This window comes from Rosa chinensis, chromosome 1 (genome assembly GCF_002994745.2).
Source record: "Rosa chinensis cultivar Old Blush chromosome 1, RchiOBHm-V2, whole genome shotgun sequence".
Lineage (NCBI taxonomy): Eukaryota > Viridiplantae > Streptophyta > Magnoliopsida > Rosales > Rosaceae > Rosa > Rosa chinensis.
Genome location: NC_037088.1, coordinates 37,129,861 through 37,157,531, shown reverse-complemented (window position 1 = coordinate 37,157,531; position 27,671 = coordinate 37,129,861). Strand labels below are relative to the sequence as shown.

The following is a 27,671-nucleotide window of genomic DNA, read 5'->3' as shown; positions in this document are numbered from 1 at the left end:
CTTAACTGCGATGGAGACGTGGACCATCTACTTGATTGGTATTGGCGTTGGTATAGGGAGGTTGATTTCTCATTGCTTAACGGCAATAATGTGGCTGCAGCTGTAGTTGTCTACAACGGAGGTGATCCTGGCTAGGCTGGGCATTTAAGCCTGAAAACCCGCAAACCCGGACCGGGCCCTATTTTTTTTTTTCCATTGAAAAGGTACTGGCCGGACCCTGTCTTTCAAAATTGGAAAAGCCCATTAGGCCCATCATAAATTAAAAGAGACAAATGTCCATGTATTAGTGGTCCTAAAGGAAGGCTCAAATCCTTATCATAAGACGGGACGCACAAGATTACACTCTTTACTCTATTTAAGTCTAAACCTAATCTTCAACTCTTCAGCCTTCATTTCTAAATTACTAAGACGATCTGCTGCTTTCAGCTTTTCACATCGATCAGCCGCCTCCATCTCTTGTCCTCTGCCAACGCCGTGACGTGGAGACGCGGAGAGGCTCGAAATCCCATCTGAACCATATTGGCCTCCTTCTTTCTCCCTCTTCTCCGCCATAGCTGTGACTCTGAGATGCCAACACGATCTGAACCATATCTTCACACATCGGAGAAGGGGAGACGTGGGGAGGCTGAGAGGACGCGGAGAGGCTCGAAATCCCAATCTGAACCATATCAGCCTCCTTCTTTCTCCCTCTCCTCCGCCATAGTTGTGACGCTGAGATGCCTACACGATCTGAACCATATCTTCATACATTGGAGACGCGGAGACGCGAGGAGGCTGAGAGGACGCGGAGAGGCTCGAAATCCCGATCTACACTACTACAAAAAGGTCATCAGACGACGGTGAATTTCTGTTGTCTGATGACCAAACTCACCGTGGTCTAAGTGAGTGTTGTGTGATTAAAAAATCAGACAACGGTGATTTCACCGTTGTGTGATATCACTTTGCTCAACAGAATACTAGTTTCCGTTGTGTGAATTCTGCGCAGGCATGTGCCTGCCATGGCATGCGCGGGGATGCCGCGGCACAGTCAGACAACAGAAAGAAATTTTGCTGTCGTCTGAGGTTCATAACACACAACAGATTTTACTCATTCTTTTTTGTCTGAGATATATAACACACAACAGATTTTACTCATTCTTTGTCGTCTGAGATTAATAACACACAACAGATATAACTCATTGTTTGTCGTCTGAGATATGTAACACACAACCAAAGTGAAATTATCTCATTTGTCTGTTGATCACTTAGACAACAGAGATGATTTATTTCTGTTGTGTGTTATGAATCTCACACAACAGATTTTACTCATTCTTTGTCGTCTGAGATTAATAACACACAACAGATTTTACTCATTCTTTGTCGTCTGAGATTAATAACACACAACAGATATAACTCATTGTTTGTTGTCTGAGACATGTAACACACAACCAAAGTGAAATTATCTCCTTTGTCTGTTGATCACTCAGACAACAGAGATGATTTATTTCTGTTGTGTGTTATGAATCTCACACAACAGAATTTTGTTTTCTTTTGTTGTTGGTTGTTAGTTCACACAACAATTTTGTTTTCTTTTACAGTCATACAACACATTGTTTTGTATTGTGTTGTATGAATGAAACTTGGACAACAAGAAGAATATCCATATAAACGTTTTTTTAAAAATAATGCTCAATATATGACCATAGAAACAGTACTACAATCCTTATAATTCAAGCAAGGACAACAGAGATTGAGTCTGTACTTGTAAAATGTTCTAGCTAGGAAGACCTAAACTACATAGATTACTACTGCTTTCCTTTAATGCACCTTCATTTGCTCTTGTAGAAGCTCTCTTGTAGGCAAAGATGATAAGCAATCCTTCATTAGCCAGCTTTGTTTGATAGTCTTTAACAGCTGCCTTGATGGCATCCTCAGCAAGCATACTGCAGTGTAGCTTGACTGGAGGAAGAGAGAGATGTTTCGCAATTTCCCTGCATGACAGTCAAAGAATATAATCAGAACAGTGATACTCAAAGAGAACAAGCGGATACGGAATACTCAACATAAAACACTGAGGAGGACAAAAAAAGTTTGCTTGGCACATTACACATACATATTGCCTACTTTAGGGAAATCGACTCCAGCAGGAAATAAACCAACATGCTACGAAGGCAAATCTATAGCAGACCCTGGCCACTTAACAGAAATAACTAAGAAAAAGGGTCACTAAAGAACTGTAATCAGGTAAGTGGGCACCCAACACAAAAGCTTTCCTGTTGACTATAGCATGGATTTGAATTCCATAAACATGTACTGGTGAACAAAATTAACACAGTGCCCTTCTTATCATGTATCTTACAAAAACAGTGAGAAGATCATAGCAGCAAACTGCAGTCAACAGAAATTAAAGAACTAAATAAATGAATACATAATTGTGTGACACAATTTGATAATACTACTACAAGGATGATGATTGGACTTACTTTTACGGGCTAATATCGACTCCCACAAACGAGTAGCCTTGGATACTAAATGAGAATTCTGACTCGAACTATAACACAAAAACAAAAACAAATAAGCCATGAAGTGGAAGGCCATAAAAATGGTAATGAACAATATGATCAAAACAACCAATTGGAATCTTTATCTGAACAAGAAATACAGTACCGCATAAAGGGCCTCCAACTTTGAGTTGTTGCGCAAGATCTCAAGCACTGTTCTGTAGGTTTCCCACAAAAACTTGAACCAAGGAGTAACAACTTCACGATCAGACCTATCTTTTCCTTTCTCTCCACTGACATAACTCAGCATTAGATCTTCAGGCCTCTTATCTACTTCGAGGTCATCAACATCAAGTGCTTCTTCTAATGCTTGAGCCTGGGTACGTGCCTGCTCAGCTTTCTCAGTTGACAGATGCATGAAGTGCTTGATCACCTCTTCCAAGGAACTGACATTTACTTGTTGACATATAATACGGTACTGAATCAGACCATCCTTGGCAAATCTACCCTTGCGCAAGTCAACACAAAGCTCCACATATTTAAACATAATTTTTTCAAGTGGCTTCTGCCATGCTCTATATCTCTTTGATGTAATAAGATCATGAAGCGATTGCAATGCATCTTGCTTCTGCCCAACATTGATCAACTCTGCATCCACACATCATAACTGTCAGTCCAAATACAAAAGGGCACTCATTGCCACCAAATAAACCAATACACCATATCTATCTCAACAAAAAATTAACATGTCTGCTATAACAAAAGGTCTGTTCAACAAGAACATCAAATCCTGAACCAATTTAATTCTATTACTCTTCGATAACATACTGACAAACTTGTACCTCAGACATCAGATGACATAAACAAAACAGAGAGACAACTTTAGCAATTAGAAATCAAACTCCACTACATCATGATAAATTTCACAGCAAGAGTATAAGCAGTTAATACTGTTTCAAAATGTATACCTGAATTTGAAGGAGCTAAACAACGCAACAACAAACTGTTCCTCAAATCTGCAGAATAAAAACACCGGTGTTCACTTTCTCAAACAAAGAATAGAAAAAGATGAATGTAATCAATTATAACAATTCGAGGAACAATGGTTACAGATAGTTACTTCATTTATACATTGCAACCCGAATAACTGAAAAGATAGAAAAACAAACCTGAATAAAAGCAAAAGATTGAAACAAGAAGGGACAACAGACTGAGGAACAGCAGCAGAAGAATGACAGCTACAATTTTTTGCATCAAACCTGAAACAATGAATACAAACTTTATTCACAAAGTATTGACTTAATCAGAAGCAATTAAACGCTAAAACCACAAAATACCAAGGTCACAATCAAATAAAATCAATAGAAAGATCAATTCCTGCACAAAAAACGCTGAATGGTATGGTACTATCAGTTCAAAAACTTCTTATGATGACCATGGATTGAAGAATTAAAAAAATCAGAACTTGGCTCTGGAATGAATCATGTCTTTTCATCAATTAACTTCCAACAAAAGACAAAGAAAAAAAAAGAAAAGAGAATAAAGAAAAGGGAAGATATGCATGTCTAAGTAGAAAGAAAGGAAATATGCGCATGTCTATAGAGACTAATTAATGATTTTTATTGTTCACGATTCACGAACCATGTTGCTGCCCATTAAGCAGAAGAAGTATATAAAATAGAATTGAAATTTGCAAAAAATGAAGTCAGGAAAAGAGAACTGAATTGAAGTTGAAAAGAAAACTTTGTTCCAATTGTAGTCAGTTCAGTCAAATGAATCCCCAAATGAAAAAGAAACTGTATATCGCACAGCTAAGACTATAGCCATAATCTTCACCAAAAAAATCTAGCAAACGTCAATTCCATTAAATCCCCAGACTATAGCTAAGACTTGGAAACTGATCTAAATTAACATTGTGGGTATCCTTGACATCAATTCCAACATTAAATCCCCAGAGGCATCTGTTACAGATATGAATTGCTAAATATCAATCACAATATTAAAGAAGAAAAACAAACGTCTATAATACAGTGGACAATAATAAATTTAGAACAATGACATTTGAGTTCCTCCTATAGTCTGCGACTACAACAAAGATATAAATATGAAATATCAATAGCCAAATTCAGTACCTTTCAATTGATCTAGTTCCATCAACAAAGAAACTCTGGTTTATAAAGCAAGAAGATAAAAACTTTGCTTAACAACAGTTATTGATATTTGATCATTAACCGGGATGATCATCAGATTTCCCTCATTAAAACTGCATTTCTAAAAATGAGGAGTGACTTATCAATTCTCAGTTTTCTCTAGTGCGAACTAAGAAAGAAATGAAAGCTAGTGGTTATATGCAGGGGATTAGATCAGAAGTGAGGAATTCAGATGCAGCCAAGTGAGTAATTTCTTGTCACTGCAGTTCTAATCTGAGGAGTGACTTAAGTGTCACAGTAGACCAGACTGCCTTAAGTTTCTTCTTTTCTTTTGCCAGGACATTATAGGGAGAACAGACGTCGAGATTTTCAGTGGGGCTGGAGTAGCATTCTACCTAAATATTTCAGCTTCCTAATCCTCGCAAAGATATTGAAACAATGCCTTAAACTCTATAATGTATGTTGAGTCAAAAATGCAAAGTAAAGCTTTCAGCAGAAGCAATTATAGACTAAAGCTTTCACATTTGCATCAGCATAAAACCTACACGTAGCAGGTATAGGTGTGTATCTCATACCTGATCGAGTCCCTTGATTTCAATGCAGCCGATATCCCTAGTGCCTGAGGCTGTTTAAGTTTTGCCACCATCAATAAGTTTTGCCATGTGAACATTGTACTCTGCAAGGTTTAGCAGTTCACTGCGTATAAGGCCGACAGTAATTTCTTTATTAAACTTCCGCTCCTCATCAGAATAAATCACCTGAAAGAAATTGTAAATAAATGTATTACAAGCGAAGGCCAGTATTGGAAAAATATAGCAATATGCCAATATCAGTTTCTAATTGTGACCAAGGTGACATGATCATAGAACTATGAAATAGCATTTACCAACTAAGACTAAACGCTTAGGTCATTGAAAAGTTGAGTGACCAAAATCAACATTCAAACCTTCTGGAGAAAAAGAAACAAGAAAAAAAGAACATGATTCAAAGGGGAGGGCCGGACTGCGTAAACAATATCTGCCAGTGTAATAGTGCATACCCAACTATTGAGCTGCGTAAAGACAAGCTTGCAAACATCACGAATCACAGTCAGCATTGCTAGATGTGCGCCAACATGAATCTGGTTTGTTGCATTCTCGTACAAACCCTTGAAAACCTGTATGAAGATTAGTAAAGCAAATTTATAATCAATGGACGTTATTTAAAGCAGTTGCTCAAAACACAACAGGCTGTTGCTCAAAACACAACAGAGAAACTCCATAAACAATCAAGCTAACTCACAATTATCTTTATAGGCGAACACATGAAAAAAAAAAAAAACTTCTTCGAAAGAGTAGCACTGACCTTTTGAGCCACAGCCAAGGCGGCCTCATCTCGACTAACACATCTGAGTATAATATCAGGCACTTCACCAATGACTCCCTAGATTGACATTTATGTTAGTGGACATGTAGATACGAATGTATAAATGCAAGTGAGTACAAAATGGAGAACTCTCCAAGTAAATGGGAGCCTATATATGCGAACAAAGAAATACAGTACCTGGATTTCTGATTCTCTAGCATTGTTAGTCACCAGAGCTTCCAACTGAAACCATTACAGAACATGGGTCAGGCTAAGATCGCATCATTACATACTAAAATAAAAAGGCAAAATGGAAACAACGACTACGGGCTTAATTCTTCCTCCTCCTCTCTCTTCCCCATGATAGTCCACCAAAGAAAACCAAATAGATTCTTATAATTAACAGAAAGTTGTTATAAGACAATATCAAATTCTTATACATAGCCATCAGCATTAAATCCAATGCTCCAATCTCAAATTAGAAGTTCAACTTTCACAAATCTAGAACGGGAAAACAAGACAATTCCAACTAAACTACACGGAAACGATAAGACAATAACATTATAATTAGAGGTAAAGAGCATTACCTGGGCCTTTAAGTCGCTAAAAACCACATTGAACCCCACATCCAAGACACTAATCTGCAAAATTCAAACATAAATAGAATCAACATCTGTTCATAAGTCTGAACATCACAATCCCTAATTTATTAGAACAAAAACAACACAAAAACACGGTCATTATGCTAAGCATATAGCAACGAGCCTATATAAACAAACCACTAAGCAAATATCATTATGTGAAATTGCCAGTGAGCTAAATCCATCTCTCAACTCCGTTCACTACGTCCAGGATATTAAACAAAAGCAGTTCGATTCAACACGAACAAAAGATACGGAAAAAATTAACGAAATAAAATACAAATTCAACCCCAAGTTTCAAATCCAGAGATACGGAAACAAAATATACTTTTTATCTTTACCTGGTTAGTGCCGAATAGCAGAGACCTGACCCAGCACCTGTGGATGCCACAGCAATTATTGACGTGAATATTGGCAGAGGAGGCTAGGTTATGGGCCACGAAGCCGGAAAATCCTAGGGAGATGCGGATCGCCATAAGAGCAAATTGAAATACGAAGGTGAAGATTTTGGTATAGTGCAGTCTCGAAGACGAAGAAAAACGACCTAGAAAAGGGTAACAACAGCCAGGGAATGCCATTTTGTAGCAAAAGACGGCGAAATGGAGATGGTAGAGTTGAATTGAAGGTTGATATTCAAATCGGAGAAGCAATTGGATGAGATGAAGATTAGGGGATTTGAAATTTGAGGGTTTTGGATGAGAGGATTAAGGGAAAGCTCTGAGCTTTTGGCTCAGACTGAGAGAGGTTTTGAGAGAGAGGACTGAATGTGGAGAGAGCGTCGACAGGTTCGAGAGGACTGCTGGGTTTTGTTTTGTTTTGCTTTTTTCTTCCGAACACGATGTGGCAATTAAACCTAGCAAATTGTTCTCTAACTTACTCCCACAACAGAAACTGAAACAAACAGTCGTCTGAGTGTACTACATAAAATCAAAATACCAAAACATGGAGGGAAACATACCGCCTACAGCATTTTCACTCAAAATATTGCCGCCTATGTTCCCACTTCACACAACAGAAATGTATAACTGCAGTTGTCCAATTTCTACAACTTGCACTTTGTTTACCTAGTGAAACACATTCAAGCAAGCTTCCTCAAAATTTGGCTTCTAATTTTCAATCAGACAACGGAAATCTCAGGCACAGTTGTACCAAGTACCCTAAATTTCAGATTTCAAGCAGCAACCAAGAATCAAGAGTGGAGGGAAATCTGCCGCTAAATTTTTCATGACTCAGACGACGGATAATAATTAATTCCGTTGTGTGATGTAGTTCTGATAAAAAAGTTATCACTTTGTTGGCATTCACACAACAGAATTCAACCAGCACCGTTGTATGATTAAACTGACTTCAACACACAACAGATGATTTGTGTTCCGTTGTGTGATTAGTGTTGTGTGATTAACTTTTTGTACTAGTGCTATGAGTTTCTTTCTCCTTATTCTGTGATTGTTGATTCTCTCACTTTTGTTCCATCTTTGGGCAGCACTCTCTGCTTTGCTTTATAGGTTAGTCTGGATTCAATCTTACTAGTATTGTTAAGTGGTTATTTATTATGTTAATCACGTTATGTTCTTACGCTAGAATACTACATGTTAATCTAGTTGTATACTCTCTGAGTTTTGATTTTTAGTGATTGCAAATATGCTTGTGAGTTGTGGTTCCTGGAAATGGATTTTAACGTAGGAGAATCAACGGTTCAATTAGCAAAAAAGGCTGTTTGTAGGGCCAAAAAATCGAAGATGGCTGCTGGTATTTGGTGTATTGCTTGCTGCATTATTTTGTGTGTAGTGCTAGTTAAGTTGTAGCTTGAATGGTTCCTCAGTCCTCACTTCCATGTTATCTAAATCTCTTTATGATGGCTACCAGAAAAATGGTCTGGTAGCCACTAGTGGGCGTTGTCCTACTTTGGTTTTAATGCATTTGTTCTTACAGTGTGAGTAAAGAAGCCCTACACCGACCACAAATCTGGTCCACAACATCCCAACTTAGCAGAGGCCAAAGAAAACTAGTGCTAACAGTCTACTGCTCTTACCAATCAACATAGTCAACAATCAAAATCGCAAACCGAGTACGAATTAGCAATCCAGTACACAAAAGCAATCGAAGATTGAAACCGATTGATTCCAATTCGAATCGATCACAAATGAAACAGTTACCAAACAAAATCAATAACTCCCGGATTCTAAAGATCGAGAATGAACAAAAACTAAGCAACGAATCTGGATCAAACATTCAGATCACAGCACGAGACTGATACAAAGTGGCACCAACATAGAAAACAAACCGAGAATTTGAACTCAACCCGAGTTGATGAATGGACTTGGTGGGACAGCGAGTCGGTGATCAATCCGAGTCAATAAGAAACACAAGTATAAGAAGAAGAAGAAGCAGAGCACGGCCACCAAACCCAAATCCCAATAAGCACTTGAGAACCCAATCCCAGCTTAGATTCTCTCACTTTGAAATTGTGGGTTTGGACGAAGAAGAGAGAGATGGAGTCATGGAGTCTACGAGAGAGGCAGAGAGCGGATTGCTGAAAGAAAGAGGCAGGGGGTCATGAATTCCTGAAGCCGCGTAGAAACGGTTTTAATTTTCAGAAATAACTTAACGGGTTCCAACGGGCTTAACGGGTCTAGCACGGCACGGCCCGTTAATTTATGGGGTTTTTGGCGTGCGGGCTTTTCTCAGCCCGGATTAATAATTGAACGGGTTCGTGCGGGCGTTTTCCGTGCGGGTTTCATGCGGGTTTGCGGGTTGCTTGTTTAAATGCCAGGCCTAGGCAAAAGCAAAACTCTGGAAGCCAATTGATGGATGGTAGTTGTTGAATTGCTGGATAGGGAACTGGAAAAGGGGCTGCTAAATTGTTGTATTTGAATTAGGACTTTCTATTTCAATTGCATATTTGTATTACAATTTGGACTTCATATTTAAATTGGGACATTGTATTTCAAACTTTCAATTGCAGGTATTGTGATTGACTTGTATCTGAATTTGGATTCTATGTATTTTGGATATTTGAATTTACAGCTTGAACTTTGGATCTTGATATTGTGTTTGATTCAAATCTGAACAGGTTGAAATGAATGAAATCTGAGTACATAGCAGAGTAGAAATATATTTTACTAAGCAAAGGTAAAATACAGGTTTTTGGGCCCGAAAGCCCGCAAGCCCGGCCCAAAATGAAACTGGCCGGGTTCGGGCCCAGTAAAATTATAGTTGGACCCGGCCCGTGCCCAGCCCTATTAATATATTCTATGCCTTGTACTGGAGCTTGGTTAGGCTTTTAAGAATTTCACAAGATCCGACCGATTTTGGATGCTAATATATAAATCAATGAATGAGCTTTAGTATATTCAAAATGTTTTCCTTCTTTTGCTTTTGCTTTCTGTTTTCGGCCGTTCGTTTCTTTACTTTTGATTTCATATATAAATCAATGAATGAGCTTTAGTATATTCAAAATGTTATCCTTCTTTTTTCTTCTTTTGCTTTGGCTTTATGTTTTCGGCCGTTCGTTTCTTTACTTTTGATTTCAATATTCTTTGCTTGTTTTGGCAATTTGATCATGTGAATCATGCTTTGTCCCTTGTACTGTTGTTGTGGCCATGTACACATGTGCCTTCTTAATTGATCCAACCTTCGACCAAAATATATATATATATACATATATATTATATGTGTGTGTGTATATATATATATTCAAAATGTGACCAACGGTCCATATTTGAAGGTCCGCAATATCAATATGAATTTGATAAGAAGAATTTGATTCCCAGCATCGCATGGCCCAGTTCATGTCCCCAGTATCCACCTCTCTCTGTTCGTCTCAAAAATCCTTAAATTCAAGCATTCACTCCCCCTTCAACTTGTGCATGCACTTCTCCTGCAGATTCCATGATGATGAGCAATTATGGAGGCCAACAACTACTAGTGATCGACTGTTGCTATTGCCAGACCCAAATCCCGCTGGTGAGTCCGATATCCGTCCTCTGCCGCCGCTGCGGCCGCTGTACCCGCGTCGCCTCTCCGGGCTTTCCCCGCTCCCCCTATAGTGCTGTACCCTACTATGTCCGTATAAACCGACCACCACACGCCGGCTTCCCCCACAGATTACCAGGACCTCCGCCGAAAGTGCACAGGCGGAAGAAGGCGGTGATCTGCGGGATATCGTATCTACACACGAGGGGTGAGCTCAACGGTTGCATCAATGACGCCAAACTCATGCGGAGTCTCCTCATCAGCAAGTTCAATTTTGCAGAAGATTCCATTATCATGCTCACTGGTATGTATCGATCATGTTCATGAACATTGCTTGTTATATATAATTTTATATTTGGGTGTTATATTGGACTCTTTAGAGTTTAGAGTTTAGACCATATAGAGGCTGAGACTTGAGAAATGGAGCTGTTCGAAGCTTTAGGGTAGTTTTTATGAGGAGACAGTTTAGATGGGAAATGCAGTTGGATATCTTGTTAAGTAAATGTTGTATATAGGAAAGCTAATGATTTAGTTATCGGAGAAGATAAGAGTCTAATTTTTGGGTGATTTTCATCATATTTGGTAAGCTAATTACCAGTGCCTAAAAAGCTGATTATGTTGAAGAGGAAATATCCCACATTGGAAAAGTGATAAATAAAATATAACTTATAAGTGGGTGGATCTCACCCAATTGAACCGAGGCATTTTATAATTAAAACCCAACACCTATCGGGTGGTTAAGTTGGGATAATATCGGTACAATGGTGGGCCACGGGCCACGCTTGTCGCTGTTTAACATGGTATCAGAGCGGGTCGCTCTTCAATACGTCGCCATCATGGACCCGGATATGGGTTCATTCATTAATTGATTCACCAATCTTCTCTCCAATCATGGACCTAGTTTGGGTTCATTAAATTGGCCATCGGAAGTTTCCGATTGGATTATTGCCAAGTGTCCGATGTGGGCCTTGGATTGTTATGTGATTGGTCAAGTCTCTAATGTGGGACTTGTGACCCGATTTCCAATGTGGAATCGGGTTTGTCAATTAATTCCACGTGCATACCTAGAGCTAGGTTGCACGTGAGGGGGCGTGTTGAAGAGGAAAGATCCCACATTGGAAAATTGATAAATAAAATATAACTTATAAGTAGGTGGATCTCACCCAATTGAACCGAGGCCTTTTATAATTAAAACCCAACACCTATCGGGTAGTTAAGTTGGGACAATATCGGTACAATGGTGGGCCACGGGTCACGCTTGTCGCTGTTTAACAGATTACTGATCTGATGGCTTGATTCAACCATCATTTTTTTTTATGTCATCTTTGAAGAAAATTAAAATACATCACCTGATGGAAGTTAAACAGTTTGGTCTTCCCGGCCTGCTCGCTAGATGAACAAGTTTTTTTTACCAATAATTAGCTTGACATACGGTGTGGCATATGAAAAATTTGTTGGTGATGAATTTTGCATTACTTGATGATTACATCACGAATGGGGTTTTCTTTAGGCTTTTTGGACTCTTGATGATTACATCAGCTGTGCTTTTCACTAAATAGGAACCTCACATTGAAACTGCAGGGCCCCAGTGGTCCGTACTCTTTTTTTATAGAGTAGTTGTATCTGGGCTGGGGACTGCCTGACTTCTTAATTCCATTTTTGTTCTGTTATCCCATGTTGAACTTCTACTCCCTTGTGAGGGCAATGGTTATTACGAAAAAGACAAGGGAATGGTTAAGTGTTGCGTACTATTGCAAGACAAATAATATTTGGCTTAATGCTCTCCTGCAAGGTAACTAATAGAAAAACTAGAGCTGGCCTAGTTTAAGTCAGGACTAGTAGGCACACAGCTTCAGTACTTTCAGGACGATATTGCATCCCTTTGGTTATTGTCATTTATAGTTGCAAGTACTTTAATCACTCAAATCAATTTTGTCTTGTTCTTCAGTCTGTTCATGATCACGAGTTGACAAAAGGGGTTATCTTCTGGTGTGTCATTTCTTTCAAAATATGTCTTCACCTCCAAACAAAGAAGCTTCGTAATAACCTTTCCCCTTCTAGTAGGAAATTCCGGCCATCTCAAAGAAAATGCTTGCAAATTTGTCTTGATGCAAATCATTTGGCAAATACGAAGCAAAAGTAAATAGCCTTTGGCAAATTGTATTATCATTTTCTAACATTTATACTACTAATTATTTACATATTTTGTACCGCAGAGAAAGAAACTGACCCATATAAGATTCCATATAAAAGAAATATTGAAGGGGCATTACGTTGGCTTGTACGAGGATGTCAACCGGGTGACTCCCTTCTGTTTTACTTCTCTGGTCATGGTTCACAGCTGAGGGAGCAGTATCGTGGTGATGAACTTGATGGAAAGGATGAAACCCTTTGTCCCCTTGACTTCAAAACCAAGGGTATGATTCGTGATGATTGGATAAATGCAACAATTGTTGGGCCCATTCCACGTGACGTCAAGCTTCATGCAATTGTAGATTCTTGTAGTAGTGGCACCATACTGGATTTGCCATGGCTTTGCAATATGGACCGGTTAGTGGGTGTAATATAAAGTATGCATTTCTTGCTTCGCTTTCTATATCTACCTACTTGAATAGTCCTTGACTAAAATAAGATTTCTATATGTGGATATCCCTGTTGATTTAGGGATGGAAGCTGTAAATGGGACAAGGCATCAGGCGTATGGAAAGGAGCAAGTGGTGGAGAAGTTATATGTATCAGTGGTTGTCATGACAATCAAACCTCTGCGGAAACACAATCAGTAAGTTTGACCAAAAAAGAAAAAAAGTCTCGAGTTCAGTAATGTTTATAGCTTCAATTTCCACAACATCTGATTGATGCTTTTTGGGGTTATCCAAGATCCCAACAACAGGTGTCATGACTTTCTGCTTCATCCAAGCAATCAAGAGTGGACAGGCAGCCACATATGGGAGCTTACTCAATTCTATGCGTAGTGCCATTCGAAGTATGGGTTCTGCTGCTGGTGGTAGTGGTGGTGCTGTTACATCTCTTGCCGGCATGCTTCTAGCAGGCGGAAGAGTTGGTGGTGGTGGGCTGAGACAGGTATTGGCTAGCACAACATTCTTTGTATTGGTATTGAAATTTAATGATAGTCGTCGTTATATCACTATGGACTTTCTATATAAAACAAGCTTCTTCTGCAAATGAGTCTCATTAGTTTATAATAATCAGGTTAAATTTGATTCTCATATATTTATTTTTCCTTAACAGTTGCAATTTCGTGTCATTGATGCACCATTTTGTTTTGTTGTTACAGGAGCCTCAATTAACTGCCGGCACGAGGTTCGATGTGTACACGAAACCTTTTACCCTATGATCTTTTATCTGTCTACACAGATGAACACTTCATTATATCTCTAAATGTACTTTAGGCTTTTGATAATTGTGAAACAACTTGATGAGTAATAAATTTATGTTTGCTATCGATAGGGTTACTCTTGTTTGTACTGTTCCCTAACTTTGGTATAACTGTCCTCTGTTCCTAAGATGTTTTTGTTGAAACAGGATATGCATCTGAAATCCCCATTATATAACCTTGTTTACTTGAATTACTTTTCTGGTCTTAACAAAATGATAGGTGTCAATGTTAGTGATCCGTGGGATCTCTAGTTAGCTTTAGAGAGAGAGAGAGAGAGAGAATGACACAAGATGTATAGTGGTTCGTCTCCCACCTTAGCGGGAAACTACGTCCACTTGAATGCTACACTAGTGTGTTGAGCCTTGCGGCCCAAGGGGATTACAAAAGAAGTAATGTAGTGTCTTTTGAGTTGTGGGAGGAGGCATTTCTTTTATAGGTGAAGGAAGCCATCTCCTTTACATGGTTTTCGATGTGGGACAAGCAACCACCATTTCTAGTCTAGAAAGCCTATTTGTGAGGGCATGTTGGCAAGGCCGCAAAGGTGGCTTCCCGGCGACGGATTTGCGACTTCCGGATACCGTAGCGTAGCTTGAACATAGGGCTACAACATGCAAGTAGCGGTTGGATCCCATGAGGGTGTTGTTTATGCTTGGTGAGGTAGCAAACTAGCCTTGCTAGTAGAGGTATCTACAAGTCCCCGAAGTCCCTGAGTAAGAGGAGCTTCTTGGTTGGGGAGTTATAATCATGAAGTCATCAAGCATAAACAATGTCTGAGAGGCGCCTAGCCCCTATAAGTCCCCGAGCTCCGTAAGCAAGAAGGGACTCTTTTAACCTACACAATGAGACAAAAACGCACATATGTAGAATGCTTGTTGTATTGGTTACCGCTCGTATTAATGGAATGCGAAAAGAATTCGATTTGTAGCGAACAACAAATGGTAGAAGAACTCAATATTCCATTAATGTGTATGAACATGTAAAATATTGGTAGTTGTATATATGGATCATATCACCATATAACACGCACAATAGATAGTGGCAAGTGTAATGGGTGTCCAAAGTAATTTTGTGGGAGTAGTCCCGGTGACATAGAATGAAGTGTTTGTGAACTTGGGGCTTAAGTAAAGCATGTTGGACATGATCGAGCAAGTTGGGTTGTTTAAGCAATTTGGGTGTAGTTGAGTATGTAGGCGCTGTGCGAGCATGCGGGGCGTGGCCCAAGCGCAAGTCGTGGCCATACTCGATACCCAAGCGAGTCGTAACTCGAGCAAGTCGTTTATCCGAGCATGTTTAATTAAGTCGTAAGTGTCACAAGCTTCTAGATGCATGTCACATGAAAGTGCATTTAAGCATGTATGTGTGTAGCATGTACTTGTAGCGAAGTTGCTAATGACATTTTGTAGGCATGCTTAAGGGTCATGGAGACATGTATAGTCATGGCAAAGACTCTACTTGCAAGAGCGTAAGAGATAAGATATAGTGACTTATCTTATGTGGAGTAAAAATGAGTAGAAGTTGGAGTTTGTCCAAGCATGACGCTGCATTGCATCGGCGGAGCACCTTGATCGAAGGTGACGAAGTTGCCAATTTTGAGAGGTGCACGGTTATTATATCTCCGCTAGTTTGATAGGGGGCAGCAGCATATGGAGATAGCCATAGCGGTGTAGTGGCAGCAAAATAGGTAGCCTGACCCATGCAGCCAATGGAGGCATAAATTATGCTGCCAAAAGGGAGACTAGGTGAGAGTATCATATGCAAGACATATGGGCATGTGCTCAAACAGTGTAACTTGATAATTAATCTCAATATTGCATGGCTATGCGTCCATAAGTTGACAAGACTGGTGCACGAACCCGATGCATATATAAACCTATATACATACATACATACATATATATATATATATATATATATGCGTGCACCTATCTCTACATGCATTGAATATAATATATAGCCTTGTTCAATAAAGCAGCATATATAGATATTCAAGTAGTAGGGACGTGTCGTGTATATCAAAATAGCAAACTTATCTTGTTATTTCGTTGGCTCTCTGCTGCAAGCGGAAGTGGTGAAGAACCCAGGCATTCGAAGCAAGAGCTGTAGTTGCTGCGTTCTCGAGCCCATGCAGTTGTAAGTAAAGTGGGTGTAAGAGTAGGGTTGCAGGGGAGAGCCTGAGGCTGTGGTCAGCGGAGAAGCGCGGCTGCAAAGTTCTGCAGAGATGCCGGCGGTGTCTCCGAGCTCAACGGGGCGGCCGTTGGCGATGCTGAGGTGATGGCCGGTGCTGGTGTTAGCAGTATCGTTTCAGAAGAGGCTGGTGGCTGTTCTGTGATCCTGCTGGCGGAAGACTCACCGGCGGAAGGACTGGCTGGCAGAAGCTTGAGCTCAGCGGAGGTTTTGCTCAGCGGTGTTCGACCGCCGGAGACGCTGAGGCGGGGAGAGCGGGTCTGGAGCTCTGCGGATGATCAAAGTGCAGCGGAGACGCCGAGTTAAGCGGAGCACCTGGCCAGCTGTGGTGTTCGCCAGCGAAGGAGGTTGGGCGGTGGTTCCCCAGCTGAGGAAGTTGGGCGGTGGTGGCCCAGTGAGCTGGAGGAGTTTTGGACAGTGGATTGCAGCTGGCGGAGGTTTTGCCGCTGGTGTATCCTAGCGGTGACTGCCGGTTGGCGGAGCGGAGAGTCGGTGGAGACCTGGACCGGACCGCAATTTGCTCTATAATAGTTCGGCGGTGCACAGTTCGGCGGAGACGGCAATGTTGTTTGCTAGCGGTGGAGGCTCGATGCCGGTAGGGGTGGCTAGCGGCGGTCCTGGAACTCAGCGGAGGCCGGCGAAGCCTAGTTTAGCGGTTTCTCCTTGTGGCGTTGTGGCTTGGCGGAAAAGCTCGTGGGGGATGTTCAGCCGAGGTTTTGCCGGCGGAGCCCGATGGCCGTTTCTGGTCGGTGGTGTCCAGCGGTACTCGGTGCTCAGTGGAAACATGGAGCTCAGCGGAAGCTTTGCCGGACTGAGCTCGGCGGTGGCAGTCAAGCTTGCCGGCGGTGTCTATGAAGTTTGCCTAGCGGAGGTTTATCCGCTGGCTGCGGTCACTGGCGGGTCCTCGGCGCTACAGTTGGGCGGAGGAGCGCAGCGAAGGTTGCCAGCGAGAGTGGAGCTCGGATGCGAAGCTATCCGGCGGTAATGGCCAGAGGAGGCAGCCTTGGTCGGCGGAGGTGGCTTGGTCATGCCGCTGGGCGATGCAACGAGGAAGACGAGGCCTTGTTGAAGGGAATGGGTGTCCAGAGAAGATCTCTGGGTGTCCAGAGAAGATTTGCCGCCAAGTTCTTTTTTTTTTTGAATAGTTCAGCGTTGACTAAGTGTGACCAACACTTTGCCAGCGTTGACCAAGTGTGACCAACACTTTGCCAGCGTTGACCAACCATCTCCGGCGTTGACGAACCTTGACCAGCCCATGCGTTGGTGTTTTGATCAGTTTCAGCCAGTTTTGACCATCCCCTAGGCGTTGACCACTGTTGACTAGCCTTTTAAGATGCAAATTTCTGGTTTTACCGCTGAGGTATTGTTGATCATGCTTTGGCAAAAGTAGCCGCCAAGAAGCACAAATTCAAACATGAACTCTCTAGGAACCAATGAAGACTCAGGAATGACTAAAGAGAAACGGGTGACCAATGAATTTGAAAAGGCTCAAAGAAGGAGGGAAGAATTTCTTTGAGTTCCGCTAAGCAGACTTAGCTCATGGTAGGTGACGAAGCCTTTGTGTGTCGACTTCCCACAGACGGCGCCAATGTTAATGTTAATGATCCGTGGGATCTCTAGTTAGCTTGAGAGAGAGAGAGAGAGAGAGAGAGAGAGAGAGAGAGAGAATGACACAAGATGTATAGTGGTTCGTCTCCCGCCTTAGCGGGAAACTACGTCCACTTGAATGCTACACTAGTGTGTTGAGCCTTGCGGCCCAAGGGGATTACAAAAGATGTAATGTAGTGTCGTTTGAGTTGTGGGAGGAGGCAGTCCTTTTATAGGTGAAGGAAGCCATCTCCTTTACATGGTTTTCGATGTGGGACAAGCAACCACCATTTCTAGTCTAGAAAGCCTATTTGTGAGGGCATGTTGGCAAGGCCGGAAAGGTGGCTTCCCGGCGACAGATTTGCGACTTCCAGTTACAGTAGCGTAGCTTGAACATAGGGCTACAAGATGCAAGTAGCGGTTGGATCCCATGAGGGTGTTGTTTATGCTTGGTGAGGTAGCAAACTAGCCTTGCTAGTAGATGTATCTACAATAGGGTAGCTGACGGGGAGACATAAAAAGAAGAGCTTGAATGCCTGAAAATACTTGAAAACGGAAATTACAGTGTGTTCGCTTATAAATGAATGATTCTTTGAACTCATTTCACACTTTTATTCTCGAGTTGGGCCAAGTCCAATGATCAAGCTTTATTGAAATTTGCTCATGTTTCATGTTTCTTTATTGAGTATTTTTATTTAAAAAAAAAAATCAAAGGAGTGGGTGCTCTAACTACTAAGCTAACACCATTTCGTATCTATTTAGTCTTTTCAGTTCAATGCCTCAATGGACCAATAGTCTAGATTATCGATGTCGTTTCATATCACTTTGGGAACTTTACATTATATTGAAGTTTCGAATGTGTCTGCAAATCTTGCCTAGCCAAGTTTCACAAATGATGTTGAAAATTGAATATCATGAAAACTGCCTGTGATTTTCTACTTGATCCAAATAATATAAAACTGCTCGTCAATTTTTCTACTTGATCCCATGATATTAGTTTGAGTGCGCGTCACATCAACAATTTTGTGAAGAAATTAATGAATTATATGAGAGTTGGCTATAATCGATTAAATTAGTGCACAAAAGTACATATGATCAAATAAAAAAATTCAAGGGCACAAACGATTTTGTATTTAAAATTTGATGAACATAATGAAGCAGAAGATGCCTATTGAGTTGATCCGACTTGTCTTCAATGGACAAATACTTTCCATAAAGAAACGACTCTCTCTCTCTCTCTCAGTCGTTTCTCAAACACCCGATGTGCAAATCGAAACTGCAATCTACATGTGCGTATTGGTCTGCGTCAATGGACTCGTACTCATTGATTGAGAGGTGTCAATGGCTCCTTTATACGGGAACAAATGAGGTAGGCTTCATATTTCAGATATCTGATTTTGTTTCTTAGTAGCAGACTACCAGTTGCTTTGTGTTTCTTGAGCTTTTGTTGAAGTGGGTTTCTCTTATGAAATCAATCAGTTAAGTTCTGTATGCAATTTTGACTTGAACATGTTGACCGTACCCTTGAAAAGAAACGACGAAGAGATGCTCTAGTGTTCATAGGCATACCCCAATAAATCTTGTTTGAAATCCTTGCAAGATTACCTGTGAAATCTCTATTAAAGTTCAGATTTGTTTGCAAATATTGGAAGACTCTGATTAGTACCCCGGATTTCATTAATGCCCATCTCGACAGAACTTCCATGAAAACTACTTATGATCGTTTGCTTGTCCAAACTAGGGAGCGTAGGATGGATAGAAAGTTTTTGTCACTCTTCTGTGCCGATTCATTTGCCAAGTTTTCGGAGATAGAGCTTCCAATGATCAAAATTAAATCATATTTCCGCATTGTGAGTTCCTACAATGGAGTGGTTTGCTTATATGATAGTGATTATGAAACATATCTATGGAATCCGTCAATCAGAAAATTCAAGAGACTTCCCCAGGCCCTCATTGATAGAAGGGGGCTATTAATTAGCTCCCTCTGCCATCGGGTTCGGGTTCCTTCCTGAAGGTGATGACTATAAAGTTGTGAGAATTTTGACATTTTTACGTCGTAATGTAATTGAAGTTGAGGTTTATAGCCATATGTTGGAGGCTTGGAGAAGAATTAATGCAGTTCCCCCTACTTCACATGAACGTATATTCTGGGAGAAGGCACATGTGTGAATGGAGTTCTGCACTGGGTTATAAAAGAATCTTTTCCCATGTTCCAACTCCATCCTTTCTTTTGATCTGGGCAATGAGATTTTTCACACAGTGAGGCTTTCTGATAGTCTTCTCAGGGTGATTGGTGATCCATGGCATTTTCCAGTTAGTATTCGAGTGTTTGAGAAATCCCTTTCTTCGTTTTATGAAAGACTTATGAAAGACAAGAGGAGAACGATCAGTACTATGACATGTGGGTTTTAGAAATGGGTAGTTGGAAATTGTTTCGCACGATTCTTCTCCCAGCTCGTGGAAGTATAGCGTGGCCAGTGGGCTTTGCATCAAATGGTCAAGTTCATATTTGTTAGAATAAGAGAACGATATGAAAATAGAAAAGGATTATTGGAACTGAATTGCATTATCATTGATTGAAAGAAGCTCTGTATAAATAGAGCGTACAAAACAAACTAATCAAAAAATCTGGAACAACTACCCATGACTAACAACTCCTAAGTTCATGGGATTTCCCTAAAGAATTGGTAAACAAAACAAACTCCTGGTAGACTAGGACTTTTACTTATTCAAAGCTAATTCAAAACATAAAACACCTAACAATTGCCCCCTTAAACTGATAGTCATCAAGACATCAGTTTAACTAAGAAACTCTAGCAAGTCAATCCACGTGCATTAGTAATATCACCAGCAACTTCTTTCCAAGAACACATACCAAGTAGTCCTCGCAGCCTCATAAATGTAGCAACCTTGAGAGGGTTTGTTAAGATATCAGCAATCTGATCTTCACTTTTACAATGAACCAACTCAATGATGCCATCTTTTGTCAAATCACGAAGGAAATGGTACCTTACATCAATGTGTTTGCTCCTGCCATGTAACACCGGATTCTTTGACAACTTGATGGTAGAACTATTGTCACAATAAACTGCAGTAGCTTCCACTTGAGGAAAATTTAATTCTCCAAGCATTCTCCTTAACCATACTGCTTGACAAGCACATGATGCTCCGACAATGAACTCGTCTTCAGTTGTTGACAAAGAGACAACTTGCTGCTTCTTTGACGACCAAGAAACAGCCCCACTACCCATCATAAACACATAACCAGAAGTACTCCTTCTATCATTTACATCCCCAGCACAATCACTATTAGTAAACCCAACAAGTTCTGACATTTCTCCCTTCTTATAAAAGATACTAAAATCAATTGTAACTTTCAAGTAGCGTAACACCTTTTTTGTAGCAAGGATGTGTTGCTCAGTTGGATGCTCCATAAACCTGCTAATAAGGCTTACTGCAAACATTATATTAGGCCTTGTGGCTGTGAGGTACATCAGACTACCAACAATTTGTTTGAAGAACATGCTGTCAACCTTCTTGCTTTTAGGATCGTTAGCCAACTTCAATCCTAGTTCAGGATTTTTAACCAACTTCAATCCTGGTTCTGCTGGGATTGCAACAGAATTGCAGTTCTTCATCTCAAACTTCTCCAACACCTCCAGTGCGTACTTCTTTTGTGTAATGAAGATTCCAGCTGCTGATTGTACTACCTCGATGCCAAGGAAGTAATGTATCATTCCCAGGTCCGTTATATCAAACTCCTCCATCATAGACTTCTTGAAATCATGAAACATCAGCTCATCATTTCCGGTGTAGATTAGATCATCTACATACAAGAAAACAATCAAGTACTTCCCTGTAGCTCCACATTTGATGTACAAAGTATGCTCATAAGGACACTTTTTGAACCCAGCTCCAACAAAGTAGGCATCTATACGGCTATACCAAGCTTTAGGTGCTTGTTTAAGCCCGTAAAGAGCCTTTTTCAGCTTGTAGACTTTCTTCTCACTACCTTTTTGCACATAACCAGTGGGTTGATCAACATACGCCTGCTCTTGCAACTCTCCATGCAAAAACGCAGATTTAACATCCAACTGAAAGATAGGCCAAGCATTTTGTGCTGCAACCGAGATCACCAACCTGATTGTGTCAAGCCTCACCACTGGAGCGAAAACTTCCCTATAATCAACACCATACTCTTACTTGTATCCCTTTGCTACCAACCGAGCTTTGTGCTTCTCCACTTCTCATTTTTCATTCAACTTGGTCTTGAAGACCCATTTCACTCCTTATATAGTCTTCTGCCCTTTTGGAAGATCAGAAAGCTCCCAAGTGTCATTTTTCTCTATTGCTCTTATCTCTGCATCCATAGCATTCTGCCATTTCTTTTCTTTGACCGCATCCTCAAAAGTTAAAGGATCACAGTCTGCAAATAGAATCAAATGAGCAAGTTGATCATCGTCAGAAAATTCATCTCCACTTACATAGTCAATCATCCATGCAGGTCTCTTCCTGTTTGTTCTTTGAGATTCTGAGCTTGGAGCTACTGCTTGAGCTTCATGTATTGGCTGCTCATTTGTCATGTCTTCGGTAGGAGAGATTTGCAGCTACACTCCTACTGTAGGAGGGATTTGTTGCTGCACTCCTAATTGTTCTTCATCAAATCTCACAGGTATTTGCTTTAGTTGGGTGCTCTTGTCTTCCCAATTCCATGTGCTCTCCTCATCAAAAACAACATCTCGGCTGATCACAATCTTCTTCGTGATGGGATTATACAATTTGTAGGCTTTGGATTACTCACTCACTCCAAGAAATATGCATTTTTCACCCTTGTCATCAAGCTTCTTCTTTTTTGATCTGGAATGTGAGCATAAGTAATGCAGCCAAATATTTTGAAGTGATCAACAGCAGGTTTACCTCCATTCCAAGCCTCTTGTGGAGTCATATTTTGAATAGCAAGTGTAGGGCTTCTGTTCAATATATGAATGCTCCAATTTACTGCTTCCGGCCAAAAAGACTTCCCAATTCCTCCTCTTGCAAGCATGCTTCGTACCATATTTACAATAGTACGATTCTTCCTTTCACATACACCATTTTGCTGTGGTGTATAGGCTGTAGTAAGCTGCTTCCGAATTCCATGCAAAGCACAAAAACTCACAAACTCCTGTGAGTTGTACTCACCACCACGATCAGTCCTCAGGATCTTAATAGGTCTGCCAACCTCCTTCTCAACTAGAACTTTAAAGCTTCTAAATGTAGCAAGAGCTTCTGATTTTTCTAACAAAAAATAAACCCATGTTTTCCGGCTATAATCATCAACAAAAGAAATAAAGTACTTCTTTTTACCATTAGATTCCGGAGAGATGGGTCCACATATGTCAGAATGAACTAGCTCAAGTGGTGCACGAGCTCTCCAGGCTTTTCCTTTTGGGAATGACTCATGATGCTTCTTGCCAAAACAACAATCTTCACATACTTTGTTAGAGGGAGGACAGATTTGAGGAAGACCAGTAACCATCTTCTTCTGATATAGTGTCTGCAATCCATTAAAATTCAAATGACCATAGCGAAAATGCCATAGCCATGTTGAATCTTTTATCTCAGTGAAATGGCATGAATGAGCACTCTTGATTCGCAGCGGAAATAGTCTGTTTGGCGTCATCTTTACATGAGCAATTATACCTCTTTAAGGATCATAAACTTGATACGTGCAAGAGCATTCGCCAATTTAAACCCTGAAAATGTCGAGCGTTAGTATAGGATAAGCAGGGATCGTTCTAAACCGGGGATTGAGGGTGCTAACATGTGAGAAACAAATCAAAGACAAGAATATACAATTTACAAAATTATCACAAATTTACAAGTATAAGCATGCATAAATTTCCGAAACAACAAAGGAACAACAAAGAATTAGAGAGAAAGACATACACTTAACATGAAATTAGAGAACAAGGAATGAGAAATCAATGAAAACAAACACATATATACTCACACAATTCGAAACAAAGAAAGAATTTGAGTTAGAAAAGGTTTTGGAAATCTTACTCCTATTTATACACAATTTACAAGTCCATATCACATTAGAAAATCATATACAACAAGGATTACTAGTTATATACTAATTAGGATTACTTAATTATTAAGAAAACAAATTATTGACCAAGTCAAACAAGAAATACTAAGTCAAAACTAACTCTAACTACTTTCCCTAAAATTTAGGAGCTAATCCCTAAAAAATAGGAGCACATAACAAACACATAACAAACTCCTAAAAACCACCAAATTAATTCCTAGAAAACACCAACACATATTTACTATTCACGGAGACACTATTCATGAATTTTAAAAAACATTATTTTATTTTATTTTATTTTATTATTTATATGAACATGCGACCTAAAAATTCTAAGTTAATTTTAATTATTTACAAAAACAAGAAAACATAAAGATGGGGGGTTTTTGAAGATTAAACTATGAATTTTACGAAAACAAGTAAAGAACAAAAACGTTTTATTTACAAAGGTGGGAAAAGAAGGATTTTTTGAAAACAATTCATCAAGAACAATTCAAGAACAACATATTCATGCATCCCTTAATCTTGTTAATTACCATGGAAAGATATCAACCAAGAAACAAAGTTACAAGCGCCCAATGTCCCTTATATGACTTCCCTTTACATAATTGATCGACGAAGCGCCAAACCAACATATTCCAAATGCAAGTATCACACAATCGAAGCGACTCATAATCTCATGCATTCAAATCATTAAGAGCAAGTGAAAGTTTAGTCAATAAACATGCAAATTCAAGTACTCGAAGCAAGTCTTTTCATTACATGCATAATTTGATCTCGACCTTTGTACAAAGCCTTTACTACTGGTGCAGCTGAAATAGCCTCACAATTTAACCCTGCAAAATGTAGTTGTCAGTATAGGATAAGCAGGGATCGTTCAGTCCGGGGATTGTAGGGTACACCTACACAAAAAGGTCAATTAACAAATAAAAGAATAAAATGGGGGGTTTTGAATTTGGTTTCTAATCTACTTAAAATAAAAACAAAACAAATAAAACTATATACAATGATCGACTTCCCTAACCTAGACCAATACCACTCGAAAATTACTAAGTGTAAAAACAGAAAATTCATTTCAACATGCTACAAAAATGTGCCCATCTTTAATGCCTAGATAAGAGCTCAAATGAAAAGCCTCAGCGGATCAATCCACTTATCTGATTCATTCTAATGTAGGCTTGAATCGGAAAAGTCCTTACCAAGCCTAATACTACTAATTTTTTAAAACACTCAGCGTAATTCTCTTAACTAGTAGTATTATCTAACCCTCGAATCAACTCACACGTGCAAATTAACCATTAGACATAGAATTTAACACGTAATTTCCAGAATCGTTTAACCATTGAACATAGTTTTTACCACTTTTTAGAACTAATTGCTACTTGTTTAACTCAGCGCCTTAACAAATAACAATTACTCTTGGCAAATTAAGAAAACACACAAGAACTCTCACCGTTATTCTAGCATGCAAACTTATGAACCTAACTCTGAAAATTACCTAAACATGTAAAAGGGCACAAGATTGTAACATGCATCATAAAAGAATTCTCGAAATTAACTCAATAATAAACTGAAAATCTCAAAAATATTAATAAAAATATTCTGAAAATTCCATGTCTCCAATTACACAACTCGCAAATTGAAACACACAAAACCGAAACAAAAATTATAAGTAGAGTCATAGTTACACTTTGAAGCTTTCCTCAGCGGCTTAGCAACAAGTTGATGAACTTGTCTCTACTATGGTGGTGGAGCGTCCTTGACTCAGCGCCTTAGAGCTTTGTAGATTGATGGATGGATGGTGGTCACGGTCTTGTAAGATATGGAGGTTTGAGGAGTGAATTGGGTAGTCTTGGAATGATCTTGGCTGGGAAGTGATAGGCAATGAATTATCTTCGCTGGGAAGTGATCTTGGCTGGGAAGTGATGCCAATTATGTTATGGACGTTGTCTATTTATATGGGAGCATTGGTTGGCTTTCCCAACTGAAACGTCTCCTTTATGGCCTTAACTCCTCTCATAATGGGGCAATTCTTTTAATTTCCAAGCTGAAATGTCTTTCTCTTTTATTTTCTAGCTGAAACATCTTTCTCTTTTATTTCTCAACTGAAAACGTCTTTCTCTTATTTATCTTCCAGCTGAAACGTCTTTTCTCCTTTATTTATTTTTCAGTTGAAACATCATTTTCTTTTATTCCTCAACTGAAAACGTCTTTCTCCTTTATTCCCCAACTGAAAACGTCTTTCTCCTTTATTTCCCTTCTTCATTGCTTGGTCAACCTGATTTAATAAAGGGCACAAAATTAAATTCTTTTAGAGAAAATAAAAGAAACTAAAACAATTTAATTTCAGAAAAATACACCCATAAATTCTCTCTTAAGGCCCACAGATTAGCATGACGGTGAGGAATCCTGATCCCGCTAGGATTCTTCATGAATTTTGCGTTTTCTGCCTATTTCACGCCAAACGCTCTACAAGACTCTTAAAATGACTCGATGACTCAAAACACGAAATTTAAGGGAGAAACAAGGCTAAAATGGAGCACATACTCATTAATATCGTCACACATTGTGCTCCTATCAACTACTATATTGAATTAGGGTCACGAAGCATTTAACCTAATTACTAGCTCCAATTACATGCAATCATCCTAAGTTTGCAACCAAAGAACAAGAACACATAAAAGTTATCTATAAAACAAAACCAGATTATCAATCCATATTTCGGCAATTAATCAAGATCAAGAACACACAAACACATCAATCATAGAAAATAACATCCAAATCGCATCCAAAAATCAGAAAGTTAACTCATGGTTTCGGTTTTACACATAAAGAAATCAAAACAGAAAATACAAATACAAAAACACTAAACCGTAAAGAAAACATAGGGAAGATGGTATGAACAACCCTTGACTACACCCCAAGGTCCAAAGCAGATCCAAGGCAGCAACACAAGGTAGAATTCACGGCTAGGATGGAGGATGGCACGGCTAGGAACTTGTAGATGCAAAAACCTGAAACTCAAGAGCAAACCGGTGAGAAACGAAATTGTGGAGAATAAAATGTTCCCCCTGGACGTCTAATACACAAGGTATTTATAGGAGGACGTCCCAAGGCTCTCCCAATCCGTTTCTACTTGGTTTCTCTTAGTTCGTGTTGATGTAGGACTTCTTTGGCACAAAACAGATTTCCGGCAGGATTGACCTCAGTCCACTAAAACGGCCATAACTTCCTCTAGAAAATATATATTGACGAAACGTGAAAAGCTCTGGAAACTAGACATCCGTAGCTTTCCAACCATATAAAGATCATAATTTTCTGAGCTCTGAGCGATTTATGAAACTCCGTTGAAGTTGACTGATCTGCACAGGCAGATTTCCGAATCTGTATTGGTTTCGACTTTTAATGCACAAGTTGAGTCCAATTCGATTTCCCTTTGCATCACATGCCTCTCACATGCCTTCCACGCCTATTCTGAAGTAGAAACGTCAAGAACCTTCAAGAACCCTCAAGAATCTCACGAAATTCCAATCCTCACTCAACAAGAAGTCCAAACTCCACATTGCTTTGTAATTCGAAACTCTTGTTGCTTCCTCTTCCATGTGCACGGCATATGACCTTCTTGAGACTTCTAGATGCGTCTTGTACGTTCCATAGACTTCTCCTAGCTTCCACAGGTCTCCTAGTATGAGTAGAACTCCATATGCAAGTAGGTTTCCTAGTTGAATACGAACTTCTTTTCTGCGATTCTTCTACACTCTTCCGGAACCTTCTTGAGTAATCCTTATCCAACAGGGACTCCTTGTCACACTAGGATTCCTTATCTGAGTAGAATTGGGT

At 39.8% G+C, this 27,671-nt stretch overlaps 2 protein-coding genes and 1 long non-coding RNA gene across 4 annotated transcripts; 1 reads left to right on the top strand and 2 right to left on the bottom strand.

Annotated features, from left to right (window-relative positions):
• Nucleotides 1–3,340: 3,340 nt before the first annotated feature.
• Nucleotides 3,341–4,641, bottom strand: LOC121051990. Its single transcript, XR_005807715.1, has 3 exons — nucleotides 4,613–4,641; nucleotides 3,650–3,739; nucleotides 3,341–3,496 (listed from the first exon to the last, which is right to left on the bottom strand). It is a non-coding gene; the product is annotated as an uncharacterized LOC121051990 (long non-coding RNA).
• Nucleotides 4,642–5,449: 808 nt separating this feature from the next.
• LOC121052241 lies at nucleotides 5,450–7,353 on the bottom strand. Its single transcript, XM_040516848.1, has 5 exons — nucleotides 6,957–7,353; nucleotides 6,562–6,615; nucleotides 6,173–6,217; nucleotides 5,975–6,052; nucleotides 5,450–5,786 (listed from the first exon to the last, which is right to left on the bottom strand). The coding sequence occupies exons 1-5, from the start codon at nucleotides 7,191–7,193 to the stop codon at nucleotides 5,571–5,573; spliced, it is 630 nt and encodes a 209-aa protein (XP_040372782.1). The 5' UTR covers nucleotides 7,194–7,353; the 3' UTR covers nucleotides 5,450–5,570.
• Nucleotides 7,354–10,323: 2,970 nt separating this feature from the next.
• On the top strand, nucleotides 10,324–14,053 carry LOC112187647 (metacaspase-1). Of its 2 annotated transcripts, XM_040514629.1 has the most exons (6): nucleotides 10,325–10,415; nucleotides 10,502–10,894; nucleotides 12,807–13,140; nucleotides 13,255–13,369; nucleotides 13,468–13,671; nucleotides 13,886–14,025. In XM_040514629.1, the coding sequence occupies exons 2-6, from the start codon at nucleotides 10,507–10,509 to the stop codon at nucleotides 13,943–13,945; spliced, it is 1,101 nt and encodes a 366-aa protein (XP_040370563.1). In that variant the 5' UTR covers nucleotides 10,325–10,415; nucleotides 10,502–10,506; the 3' UTR covers nucleotides 13,946–14,025. The 2 variants fall into 2 exon arrangements, with proteins under 2 accessions (XP_024182299.1, XP_040370563.1); XM_024326531.2 differs by having other exon boundaries at nucleotides 10,324–10,894; nucleotides 13,886–14,053.
• The last annotated feature ends 13,618 nt before the right edge of the window (nucleotides 14,054–27,671 follow it).